The sequence below is a fragment of the Ceratotherium simum genome, chromosome 32 (assembly GCF_057802395.1).
Source record: "Ceratotherium simum simum isolate JZ-2026a chromosome 32, ASM5780239v1, whole genome shotgun sequence".
Lineage (NCBI taxonomy): Eukaryota > Metazoa > Chordata > Mammalia > Perissodactyla > Rhinocerotidae > Ceratotherium > Ceratotherium simum.
The window spans coordinates 13,136,082-13,149,566 of record NC_141931.1 but is presented as its reverse complement, the minus strand read 5'-3'; the positions used below and the strand labels follow the sequence as shown (position 1 = coordinate 13,149,566).

Genomic DNA, 13,485 nt, shown 5'->3' with positions numbered 1-13,485 from the left:
TCTCTGTAGACAAAAACAAACAGAAACTTGTAGCCACAGGCAGAGCTCAAGCTATACGCCTACCGAGCTCCACACCTCCAACAAGTAGGCAGAAGAAACGAGAAGTTCGACTCTCACGGGGTCATGAGGACTAACAGTCCTCCACAAAAGGCCCGGGATCAGAGTCAGGCTCGACGCTTGAAATCAAGGGCTGCAGTGGGACTCTACCGCCTGTGCAAAAACATGTACAAAGTGAGAAGGCTACTGCCTGAGGCTACAGCTTATAAAATATTACGTATCTGAGATGTTAAGAGGCCATGGTTTCAGCCCCACAGCGAGACCAGGCCAAGCAATCCGCAGGCTTGGTATCTGGATCTGCAATGGCCTCAATATAACCTCAGGAGGGAGCCCTAAGCTGCCTGTATAAGGCCTTGTTCTCGTCTAGGTATCTCAGGGAAAGGAGAAAAGGCCACTGGAAAGCCCCTAGGGAGGGGTGAATAAAAAGGAGAGAGAAACTCCCACTCAAGATGAACCCGAAAACTAAAATTCTACCTAAAGAAATATAACATTTTAATTATGAAAGAGAAATTACTTCCTTCATGGTGTAACCACCTACATGCAGTTCTTCATAATAATCTCAAAGTGTAGAACATTTTTATATCACAATGATGGGTTTGAAGCAGACATACAACCTGCACAACAGTACACAGGGGTCCTGCTTTAAGAGTCTATAACAACTTCTGGGTACAATTTTAATTAAATTAATCCTGTGGTCCATATTACCAAAGCTGGCATACCCCAAATCATCTTGTTTTCAACTTCCAGAAATCTACTGTTGCCGACTTCGATGAGCCCAGGGAATTATTTATAGTAACCTCAAATCATGCTTAGTGTAGTCCCAAGACAACTAGAACTATGGTGGCTCGGGTCTTCTCTAGGGTGGACTCAGTACATATCTAAAGACCATGAAACCAAATAGGCCCCTCAGCTTCCTTGTATTTTTTAAACAGCTTTATTGAGGTATAACTGCTATACAAAGAACTGTGTTTTGTTTTGTTTTTTTAATAACCCTACAGTTGTGGAGAGAATCAACAAGTAATTATTTCTCTTGTACATTTTATTTAAGGCATTTCAGAAAAATAATTTAGAGGGAATATATATTCAGGGGTACTCCAAAAGAAGACCGTAAATTAAGTTGAAAGTAGGTATAAGAATTATTTATGATTTTGGCTTAACGTAAGGATAAAACCTCCACTGAGTACTATTATCCAAAAACTTAACAGGTAGTTTCATAATCCCCATTGTTAGACATAAATAAAACAGGCTGGATGACCACCTGTTGGGAGAGCTACAGAAGAGATTCCTAAATGAGGAAACAGGTTAGATATTGGTGAGGTCTTTTCCAACCTCAGGATTCTATTATCAGTTCTTTAATTTTTGTTTTTGTTATTTGTTTCCCCTTAGCATAGAATTTTTAACATCTCTGACCCCAGTGCAATTTCTTTCTTATGCCAAGACCATTCAAAACAACAGCTAGGTAAACGAACCATCAATATTAAGACCTACTTCTTTTCCTCAGTTGCTTGTGAAATTACAAAAGGCAAAGGCAAAACGATTGGCAATTAATTACACAGTCCAAAGGAAAGCAGTACTTATCGGGAGCTACGTAGAGGTGGCAGAGGCGGCTAGTAAAAAAGGGTGACTTTGGAATCCCTGACTGATATTATAGAGAGCCCAAAGAGTGGCACACAAATAGAAGTGCACTTGGAAATTTCTTTTTAAAATCATTTAATTAAAGATATTATAATAATCAAAATAGATGGCAGTAGAGAATATAGTGAATATTTCATGGCTAGCAATATACTTGATGGATGAGTTTCAGACTAAATAGGGAGAACAGGTAACCTCAAAGTTAAAAATTACAAAGTAGGAACACTGGTGATTTCTTGGTCAAAGCATCATTAAAGACCTAATATATTAAGTTAAAACACTTTGAGAATTATAAAGCATAACAGGCAAGTCAGCAAAAGTAAATGACCAATTTGAATTAAACTCATTACCTGAAAACACCCTTAGCAGACAAGCCTCTACACATGGGCGTTCCAAACCCATTGTCCCTTACAAGAGCAGCATGGACCATACCAATAGCCTTCACAGGCCAAAGAAAAGAATGGACAAAACATACAGACAACTAACTAGGAAGATGATATCTAGCACAATTGGAACAATCTAAAAACAAAACAAAACAACAAAAACTACGCTGGATTAAAATACAAAGAAAAAAAATGAAAACTACAAACCACGTCCCTGACAAAATGGAAACTAATCAATTATTTTATCCAAAAATATTTAGATATATCTATACAACACAGAAATGTTAATTCTCTAAGGCTGTGCTACCCAATGTGGTAGCCATTAGCCATACCTGAGCACTTGAAATGTGCCAGTACAACTCAGAAACCAAATTTTTAACTTTATTTGAATACTTTATCTTTAAATTTAAAAAATGATACTTGATTCAGTTACTGGAAAGCTTTTAAGTATACTAGGAAGAATTTGGGTACATGAATCTACTTGTTAGTTGCACATTCTATGAAATCTCAATATAGGTCAAGTATTTTCAACCAAAATTTAGTATCTGAATTGAAGTGTGCTAGAAGTATAAATGTAAAATACATACGAGATTTTAAAGACTTAGTAAAAAAGCTAGAATGTGAAATGTCTCATTAACAATTTTTAAAAATGTGATTACACATTGAAATAATGGCTTTGATACACTGGATTAAGTAAAATATATTATTAAAATTAATTTCTCCTGTTTGTTTTTTACTTTTGTTTTTGGTGAGGAAGACTAGCCCTGAGCCAACATCTGCTGCCAATCCTCCTCTTTTTGCTGAAGAAGATTGGCCCTGGGCTAATATCCATGCCCATCTTCCTCTACTTTATATGTGGGACGCCTGCCACACAGCATGGCTTGATGAGCAGTGAGTAGGTCTGCACCTGGGATCTGAACCTGTGAACCCCGGGCCACCTAAGTGGAGTGCATAATCACTACGCCACCGGGCCGGCCCCTGTTTTTTACTTTTTTAGATGTGGCTTTTAGAAAATTTTAAATTACACACATGGCTTGTATTATATATCTATCACACAGTGCTGCTCTAAAGGATCAATGGCTTGAAAACGTCTGTCATCTGTCAAAAATCTGAAATATATGTCAGTCAGGATTTCTAAGTAAAATATTACCTTATCTCCTAGTGTCACAAAATATTACTTTAGTCTACTCAGAATTTGTATACTTATATATTCCAAAGTCACTTGTATCCTCTTCACACAGAGGATTGTTACAAATGATTACAGAGTATCCTCCGAGTTACTGCAAACTATGGTAATATTTAATGGTCATTCCACCATCCAGAGTAAGTAATCAAGTAACTGAAGGATGCTAATTCATCAAAGATTTCTTGATTCCTTTTATATCTGGATTCTCTCACCTATATGTTAAATAATGCTTTTGCTTCAATGAGAGCTAAATAAGGATCTCTAGTATAGCAAAGATTTTTATAAGACTAATTTTATAGGACAATTTTATGTTTGTGTGTGTGTGTATAAAAGCTTATAAATTTTCCTCTGGGAAAAAAACATCAGAACTACATGCCTTCACCGTGTTTCTCCAACCTTTTTCAGACCATGGCATTCCACAGAAAATTATGCTTAGAAGATGCACTGGAGTGACTGGTAAGCCCACTCAAGGGAGGGCGGGCTTTCTCAGCACACTTGCTTGCAGCACACCGACTGGGAAGCTTGGTCTTAAAGGTCCCCGCAAAACACAGCAAAAAATCTCTGACCCGTGTTTTATTTTCACTTGACTCACATTTTATTCTTACTTATGCCTACAGTTGTGAAAATACAACCCCTCAACATTTTTAACGACAATGTCCGAAGAAAGCCACAAGAGGGAGATAGTACTCCATTACCATTTATATTTATATTTATGCATTTTTTCTGTGTACATTTCCCTCTCCCTGTGTACACCCGCTTTCTTCCTCACTGGTATTCTCAGCTTTGGCCTCTATCCCTAACATTTATTCTGGTTCCTCTGGCATTCTGCTATAATTAGCTTTATTACAGAAATATTGTATCATAAATATTTTTATGATCCTTATTTTTAATATTAAAAGCAAGCAGATAACTGGAATATTTTCTTCTAGTTCAATATTTTCCTACCTCTCTAAAATTAAGATAGTTTTTACTTATATATATTTTTCTCCCATAGGTAAAAAGTCTTTTAAAAATTTGCTACCCATAAAGTAGTAAGTACTCCAAAAGTCATTTACTGGAATACATTCTGTTCCTTTGTAACACCATAGATTTGCTTCATGTTGATATCCCTCCAAACTTCTCTGGAACTCTTCTTTGAGAACAGTCCCCAAACCAATTTATGAGCCTAACATGAAATTTATGTTCAGATCTCTATCAATCCAATCTGCATCTACCCCAGCTTGCTAACCCAATTTAGTCACCAAATTTAGCTCCAAATGACTGTTAGCTATAGCTAAGAATCAAATCCATCTTGAAGATTTACTACTAATGAGGATAATCTGCCAAATATGCTACAGGCTTTGAAGGCAATTCAAAATAAGAAGTTTCAATGATGTTTTGAGACGTGGCAGCATTGCTGAAAACCTGTGAAACTTTCCACAATAACTAAATTCAAGATCAATCTAATTTACTCTAAGTTTAACCTTATATACTTCCAGAGATGTGATATGAAAAGTCACACATTAATTCTGTATAACTACTACAGAACTGAACAGCATGACAATCATTTGGACTTTATAAAAGGTTTAAACTAAAATGCTTTATTTAAACACAGGAAATCTATTTCCTACTGTAGATAAAATATCCATACAAAAATACTATAAGATATGATATACTTCTCTACAAGTAAAATCCCAATTTCCAGTCATCCTGCCTTATACATACATATATTAATTTCCTTAAATCAAATTTAACCACCAACTGTTAACACAAAATACTACTTAAAGTCAGAGAAGAACCTAAATACTAATCTTTTATCTGTTAACTAAAAATGTGGTAATCGAAAATAACTGCTAATGAGATTTGCAATTTTTTTTTTTAATTCCCAAAAGTCAAAGGCTTTTTGGTAGTGTATAAATTCAAGTGGTCATGGGATAGCTTTTTAGTCCTTAAAGACTGCTAGAAATAAGAAGTTTCTTCCTTAGCAGGCATGTGTATAGACCCTAGGATTTCTCTGTGGTCTGTTCAGACCTTCCCAGTACAGGGAATCTTTCTGGTCTTAACTCATTTTTTTGGGTGAGGAAGATCGGCCCTGAGCCAACATATGTTGCCAATCTTCCTCTTCTTGCTTGAGGAAGACCGTCCCTGAGCTAACATCTATGCCAATCTTCCTCTCTTTTGTAGGTGGGACGCTGCCACAGCATGGCTTGATGAGCTGTGTGTGGGTCCACGCCTGGGAACCGAACCGGCAGACCCTGGGCTGCTGAAGCAGAGCATGCAAGCTTAACCACTACACCACCCAGACAGTCCCCTGGGCTTAACTCATTTTGACTACTGCTCACTGTACATGCCACAGTAGACATGTAGCTTTTTAAAATTCCTGTGCCTTCTATAACCAGGAGTTGTATGTATTCCAGAATTTGTTTAACTAAGGAAATTACTCCCTTTTAGAATTGTAGTGTTTGTTCTCAGTGGCATTTTATACGGCTTCTTTTCCATTTTAATACTGCTGCTTATACTATGACATGCCCTTTATTTAATTCTTGACCTTAGACTCTTGCCTCTAATATTTAATTCAAATTCTATTAGCTGACTGTGTAGCTGCAGAGAGCTTTATACCTACTGCCTCACTGGCACTAAAATGGGATCCGTCTAACAATGAAGCATATTATGTTATACACTTATTCTCTCTAACCAGAAACGTGGACCGTGGCACGCCCTTGCCTTTGCAACATGCCTGATTACATATGAAATTCCAGCTGCTGGACGATGGTAACCAGAAATGCTTACTGAAGAAGTGAATGAAGCCTAACCTTATTTAATTTAGTATTAAGGAGGATGGGAATGAGACACAAATTCTGGATTAAATTTCTAATTAAGTCCTAATGACACTCTTAGACAAAAATTTCAGTGAATATAAGTAAGAAACCCAAATATTTAACTCTTAAAATGAATAGTATGATGTTACTTAAAACACAGCAATCATATTTTTTTGTGTGAGGAAGACTGGCCTGAGCGAACATCCGATGCCAATCCTCCTCTTTTTGCCGGGAAGATTGGCCCTGGGCTAACATCCGTGCCCATCTTCCTCTATTTTATCTGGGACGCTGCCACAGCATGGCTTGACAAGTGGTGTGTCGGTGCACGCCCGGGATCCGAACCGGCGAACCACAGGCTGCCGAAGCGGAGTGCTCGCACTTACCCGCTACACCACCAGGCCGGCCCTCAGTAATCATGTTTCTACATTCATTACTAAAGGACCCATCTTTCACAAGTGTTTTCATGAAAATAAAGAAAGGTTTTTGAAAATATATATGATTATAGCTTCATTATAAAATGGTCTAGGGTCCTGCGTCACCCAATCAGAAGTCTCTCTTTTCACTGCAACTCCTTTCTTCCATCTCTGCACACCGCTATACAAGACAGGTGTGGAATTATTTTTTATTCTGGGTGGAATTAATTGATGTCATTACTGTCCAAATAGACTCAATAATGCCTGACTTAGAAAAAGATTCCCAAGACCGTATAGCAGCAGTTTGTGGAATAAGTAGTTCATCGACAGAAAACAAAACCAAGCTGAGAACAGGCTTAATATACATATCAGGCATTTTATCAAACTACTTGTATTGGTGTTATTGTAACTGCCGCGTAAGTTCTCCACTCAGCAACCATCACATCAAACATCGACCCTCCTCTCCACTCCACCCTCTGTGTCATTCCTGACACTGAATAAAACACATGATTTTTAAATTCATCACGTTACACCAATCCCTGGGTAAACTGGTGACCTATACAAAACGATTTTAGAATATATGTCTAAGAGTAATTGTAATAACAGAGGCCAATTCCAATTTCCCAGTTCAACTTAGGGTACATCTATGAATAATAAAAAGATAAAACATTCTAGGAGTGTTCTCATAAATACTGTAAAGAAAAAAAAACCTCAGAACAGCATAAAAGGAAACTTAGAACTATGAGGATTTCTGTTCCATCAGTTCTAGATTATGTGGCAACATTTTCACAATAGACTTGCTTCTTCCCATAAAATATGACCAGGCAACCTCCGCTAAATAGTGTGTACATAAGAAAAGTAAACCAACGTTACGATAGCCAATCCGAAGCAAAGATGTATACAATTAAACAAGTATTTATTCAGCTCTAGTTTATACAATTAAACTAGTATTTATTAACTCTATGCATGATACGCCTACATCAGAAATATAAATGACTAGAAGAACACAGACTGAACTATATTCAGCTAACACCACAAGCTCAGTGCAATCCACCACAAGATTCATTGGAGATAACTGATAATCACAGTACAGGCTCACCAGTCATTTAGGAAAGAGATCTTCATCTTTATTTCTAAAAATGACTATGACAGGGTTTGAGAAGGCCCCATTAATGACTTGATGCTTTTTCGCATCCAAAAATACCGAGAGGACACAGAAGTCAGGTAGATAGAGATCAAATACCACCTTTATTGCTGAAAAGCTACTGGAGAATTTAGATTGGGTATGAAGGCCAAATGGGCTCGCTAGCAATTTTTGCCCTCCCTTATCCAGTCTAGACTTTGAGATAGCACGCCTAAGAGAAAGTCTGGCCAGGATAATTGCTTTACTGGTCTGGGGCAGAGAGGAGCAGAGAAGAGACTGATTCCCACAGCTTATAGCTTTTTGATTGATTAACTCTCCCCAATCAAGAAAACAGACCAAAGGCAGTCACCCTCTAACAAGGTAACTCACTCCTCCAAGGAAAGATGGCAGACGTGGGTCAAGAGACCAGCAGTGCTTCTTGAGGGCAGTCCCTGCCCCTGGTCAGGATGAGTGGGCAGTGACTGTCCTTCCCTTATGCAGGCTGCTACTCTGCACATTTAAAATACTAATTGAAAGAGCTTAAAAGATGTATTAATTCTGATGAAAAAATTAAAATCCAACATTTAGTAAGCAAATGTCACTTAATAATAGCTTTTCTTCTTTTAACCAAGTTTCAGCCTTCATTTGAATGTAAGGATGCAGTTATAAATAAATTTTATAAGAGAAAGAAGCACATTTTCTAGCTCTATTAATAGGAATCTGTAATGACTGACTGGCACCAGGAAGACTACTCTCACTTCGTCAGAAAGTAAACACTGCAAAACTTAAAATAACTTAGCTTAACGCGATTTCAATTCACAGATTTTTTTTAACGACTATGAAGTACTTATTGTTGGCTAGAACACTGTACAAAGTATGGAAAGTCACGGTCTCAAAAGACAATGAAAAAAAAATACAGAATTGCCATTGACCCCACAAGAAATACAGGAGTTCAAGGAGCAGGAGCTGTTAGAGGAAACATAAATGTGTGGGGACCTAGAATTTAAGTTACTAACGAAAGATATTTCAATACATCTTTTTTCCCACACACCTCTAATCTTCTACCCTATCTCCTCTGAAAAGATGCAAAATCCAAACTGGAATGCCTATGGACAATTAGTCATTCTAAAAATAGGCTGAACCTCTGGTATGTCACTTCTATGCACCCCTCCCCCAAAGACTTCTGGAATCCCTTCCAAAGCTTCTAGAACCAATTTGAAATCTAGGAATATATGGAAAGGGATTCCTTCACTGTATGAGGGCTATAAAAGGCAATATATAAACATAACCTATTGAGTAAAAACTGTCAAGCAACTACTCATTCAGGGAATTACTCTTTAGGTTTAGTTACCATATTTATATTTTTTCATTCAATAAATATTTAAGCATCTACTATGTGACTAACTATGAAGTAAATAAATAAAGAAGATACCATTTGTCCTAAAAACAAGGCAACTAACTTGCCCAAGGTCAGAAGTCAGAAAGTGGCCTGGTCCAAGTTCTAAAAGTCATCGATTGTTCCAATTATAGAGTTTAGAAAGGGACTGAGCTATCTTAGACCCGGTAGAAGGGGGTAAAGTGGACGCCACATTCAGTCACTTCCACCCCTGGCTTCTAGTTTAGGGTGTGGATATCTCAAAAGAATTTTTTATATTAATTGTCTCCAGTTCTTCCCCTCCTTCTCTGCTGAACCCAGTCTAACTAGACTGTTGATCTCACCACTCCACTGAAACAGCTCTTTCGCGGTAGCCAGTGACTTCCACGCTGTTAAATTCAACAGGCAATTCTCAGAATTCATCTTATCTGAATTATCATCAGCATTTAACCCAGCTGGTCACTTCCTCCTCTTAAAAATACTTTCTTCACTTGACTTGAAAGAGACCATCTTTTCTTGGTTTGCCTCCTACTTCACTGGCTATTCTTTCTCCAACCTCTTTGCTGGTTCCTCTTCATCTCCCTGACTCTTCAAGTTTGGCATCTCCATGGCTTAGCTCCCACATCTCTCTTTTCTCTTTTTACATTCACTCCCCTGGTGAACTTACCCAGCCAGTTTCATGGCTTCAATTTACCTTCTAAGTGGCAGGGACTCCCAAATTTATATCTACAGCCCAAACCTTTCTCCTTGTAACTCCAGACTTGTATAACCAACTGCCTATAGGCCAGCTCAACTTGAATACTTAATCGACACCTCAAATTTAGCATGACCTAAACCAAATTCCTGATTTTCCCCCAACCAAACCTGCTTCTATTCCAGGCTTCTCCATCTCAGTAAGTGGCAACTGCAATTAGACAAGCATTTATTCAGTTACTGAGGCCAAAAGCTTTAGAACTATCCTCAACTTTTCTTTTTATTTTCTCTCACATCCCACATTCAATCAATAGAATCCAGTCAGCTCTATGTTCGAATTAAATCCAGAATCTGACCACTTTTCACCACCCAGGTCCACTCTACATTCTACACCACAAATATCCCTCTAAGTAACTAATGACATACATACAGACAATCCTCAGCACAATAAAGTGATCATTTTGAAATTTAAGTCAAATCATGTACCTCTTCTGTTCAACCACCCCCCCGCCGAAGTAGATCCCCAACTTGCTTATAAGTAAAAGCCCAAGTTTTTACAATGGCTTACGAAGCCCTACAATACCTTGCCCTGACCCCCAGGACTCTAATCTCATCTCTTATTACCGTCCTCCTCGTTCACCCTGCCCCAGCCACACTGGCTGCCTTGCTATTCCTCAAACTCTAAGCAAGCTCCCACCTCAAGGCTTTTGCACATACTTTCTGCCCTTCCTGAATACTCTTCCCCCACTTATCAACGTGGCTCCTTCCCTTTCCTTCAGAGGCCTTCTCTGACAATCTGACATTTATCTTTACTTGTTTGGTTGTTTACTGTTTCCCCCTACTAAAATGTGAGTTTCATGAGGCTAGGGGTTTTGTTATACATACCGGCCAACTCCCAGTGCTTAAAAGTTAGTAGGTACCAAACAAACCTCTCTTGAATGAACAACAAAACTAATGAGTGCATAGAGCCAGTCCACCACTCTGAGTAACCTACCTACTTTGTCCTGGTCCCTCTTGTCTGGTTAGTCACCAAAAGACTCGTTGGTTCTGGCCTGAAAATTATACATTAAGGACCTAAGACAGGCTGCATTTGTCTCTACCAAATTTCTGGTCCTCTGACAGTCTTCCAAAAAAGTTAAGATTCAATATAATGTAGAGAACTTATTCCAATCAGTTTCTCTGCTTAGGTAGAATAAAATTTCTTCTAGCATTCTTGCCAATTTCAACACAGCTAGGTAGAGAAACACAGATTAAAACAATTTTCTGAATCCTTCTTTCCAAATTCTATCTTGACATAGAATCTTCTCGATTATCTATGCGACTTTATTTTCTCATCTTTGCCCATATAGTTAAGTGCTCTGGTTGTTCACACTGCCTAATTAACCCTGCAAATTAAATTCCATGAAATTCTAAAGGAAAATTCTATAAGTTCATATGAAAGCTAGATTACATCATTTAAAATTTAAACTACTGCTACTAAATTTCTGTATTCCCTTAAAGGGGCTTAATTTTCCACGAATAACTGGAAAGCATCTTCGAGATCTTTGGATAGGTTATGCATAAAACTCTCTCTAGCTACAGAATTTAATCAATCATGATAAATTCTAACAAATATTCTCAATATTAAAGGCATTCTTAAAAGTCTTCAGAGTTATATTTTCACTAATGATTTTTACATATATTGCATCATCACTTACTTTGAAAATGAGATATATTTTGTCTCTATGAGCAGGAAGTGGCGCCAGGTAAAGATAATTAATACAGACAGTTATTATACAATTGTTTGCATATAAGAATTTGAAATGTGAAATGCTTATACTTTATAACTCTTACAAAAATGAAACTGTTAAAATCGCGGTGCCATGGGAACAGCAATTTTATATTCAATTATATTTAATTGAACTGTTAACTTCCATTTAGTGTTAAGCTCAACAGTTCACACAAATTTATGATAACCTATAGGGGGAAAATGTACATTTCACATCTAGTCAGGTGAAGTGTGACTTAAATGACAATTGTTGGAAAACTTTAATTTTTTTTTTACCCCCATAACTATTCAAAGCATTTTATGAAAGGCTCAATCAGACCGTGTGAAATTAAGTCTTTCACCTCATAATCCTTAAATCAGTGAAACATCATCTTCTCCTTGACAGTGGGATTCAGATAGAGACTGGATATCCACCCTCACTCACCACTCCCAATGTAGAAGAGCAACAAACGGACCTTACAAGTTAGTTTCACGCTAAACAAGGAAAGAAAACGAAACGAAAGGAAAAGAAAAAAAGAGACAACGATCCTGCGCTCCTGGTTGGGCTTCTCTTCCTGTAGCACCCCAAGTGCCCCTACTGCCCAGAAAACCTAACAGCTCCTTCTCTGAGTTCCAGGACCCACATGGTAGAGGCTTCAAGTTCCAACAGATTTCTAAACTGTGATACAAATCCCGATCCAATAGGCTAAACAGATTCCAAAGTACAGTGCAAGAGAAACTTCTGCAACACAGACGCCGACCAAAATGCACTCCTATTTTCCCGGAAAGGCAGAGGAAAGGAGGCAGCTAAAATAAGGGTAAGTGTAACTGGGAAAGTGAAAATTGAGAGACCTGGCTACTCTTTCTCACATTCAGGAGGCAGGAAAGGAAAGGTTGCTGTAAAAGGTCTACCCACACCCTCTTCCTTCTTCCTCCAGCACAGGTGGGTGGAGAGATCTCCCCAGGATGGCAGAGGTTAGAGAAGGTATCACCGCCACCCCAGGCTGGTGGCACCGTCCAGCCTGTCACTGAGACCGAAACTTGAGATGGGGACAGGGCGTGAGGAATGGGGAAGGCAGACAGTTCCTTCTGAGGCTGGGGTCCCGAGGAGACCCTGGTGGACCGGGCAGAGGAGGGCAGCCAGAGCCCAGAATGCCCAAGTCCTGCCCACCAGGCTCCCTCGGAGGAAACGGGGTCAAAGCCCGCCCCACCCCCCTTTCCGCCCCGATCCGCACGTTTCTGCCCCGCAGGCGCCGAGGAGGCGCAGCCCCCGAGCGGGCAGGCGGCCCGGCTCACCTGCTGGACCCCCAGGAACTCGTAGAAGTTGAGCTGCACCTCCTCCACCAAGTCGAACAACTCCAGGTCTCCGCTCTCCCAGGCGCGCGCCGGCCCCGCGGCCGCCAGCAGCAGCAGCAGCAGCAGCGACAGCAGCGGCGGCGGGCACGGCGCGAGCCGGAGCCGGCGGCGCCGAGGAAGCCGGGCCGGCCCGAAGCAGGGAGCCGTCATCGCGCTGGGCTGGGGAAGGTCACCCGCCACGCACCGCCGCCGGCCGAGACCGGGGACGTGGCGGGCAGCGCGGGCTGTGGGAACCGTGCCTGTCCGTCAGAGGCAGGGCGGCCGCCCCGCAGTCGCCCGCCCGGCGGCCCGGCCCAGCGGCCCGGCGGGAGGGCAGGGGCGGCGGCAACGGGCGGACCGGCGGCGGGTGCGCGGGCGGGGCGGCAGCCGCTCTCCCTTCCGCGGACCCTCGCCCCCAGGCCTACAAACAGCTGGAGAGCCAGCGCCGGCGCCGAGGCTGCAGACCGGGAGAGGCTCCCCCTGGCCTCAGCCTATCCCCGGCCTCGCTTCCGGTGACATCACGTCTCCTAGCAACCGCGGGTGAGGGGGCGGGGCCGGAAGTCGGGAAGCCAGGCGCCCGAGATCAGGGCCTCGGAGAATGCCTCTCAGTTGATGGCGGGCACGGAGGAGCTGGGTGTGTGTTTACACGGATTAAGAGACACGGATGGTTATACACATCGTGTGTCTCCCTGGAACATCCCAATATAGATTTCCCCTGAAACAGCTACTCTCTTACACTCTCT

At 40.6% G+C, this 13,485-nt stretch overlaps 1 protein-coding gene across 1 annotated transcript in view; it reads right to left on the bottom strand.

The window, feature by feature from the left end:
- DNAJC1 (DnaJ heat shock protein family (Hsp40) member C1) overlaps nucleotides 1–13,189 on the bottom strand; it is a 227,282-nt gene extending 214,093 nt beyond the window's left edge. Inside the window, exon 1 of the mRNA XM_004425444.3 lies at nucleotides 12,704–13,189. Coding sequence (XP_004425501.3) covers nucleotides 12,704–12,913 — 210 coding nt within the window. The 5' untranslated portion in view covers nucleotides 12,914–13,189. The remainder of the gene's footprint in view (nucleotides 1–12,703) is intronic.
- Between the last annotated feature and the right edge of the window lie 296 nt (nucleotides 13,190–13,485).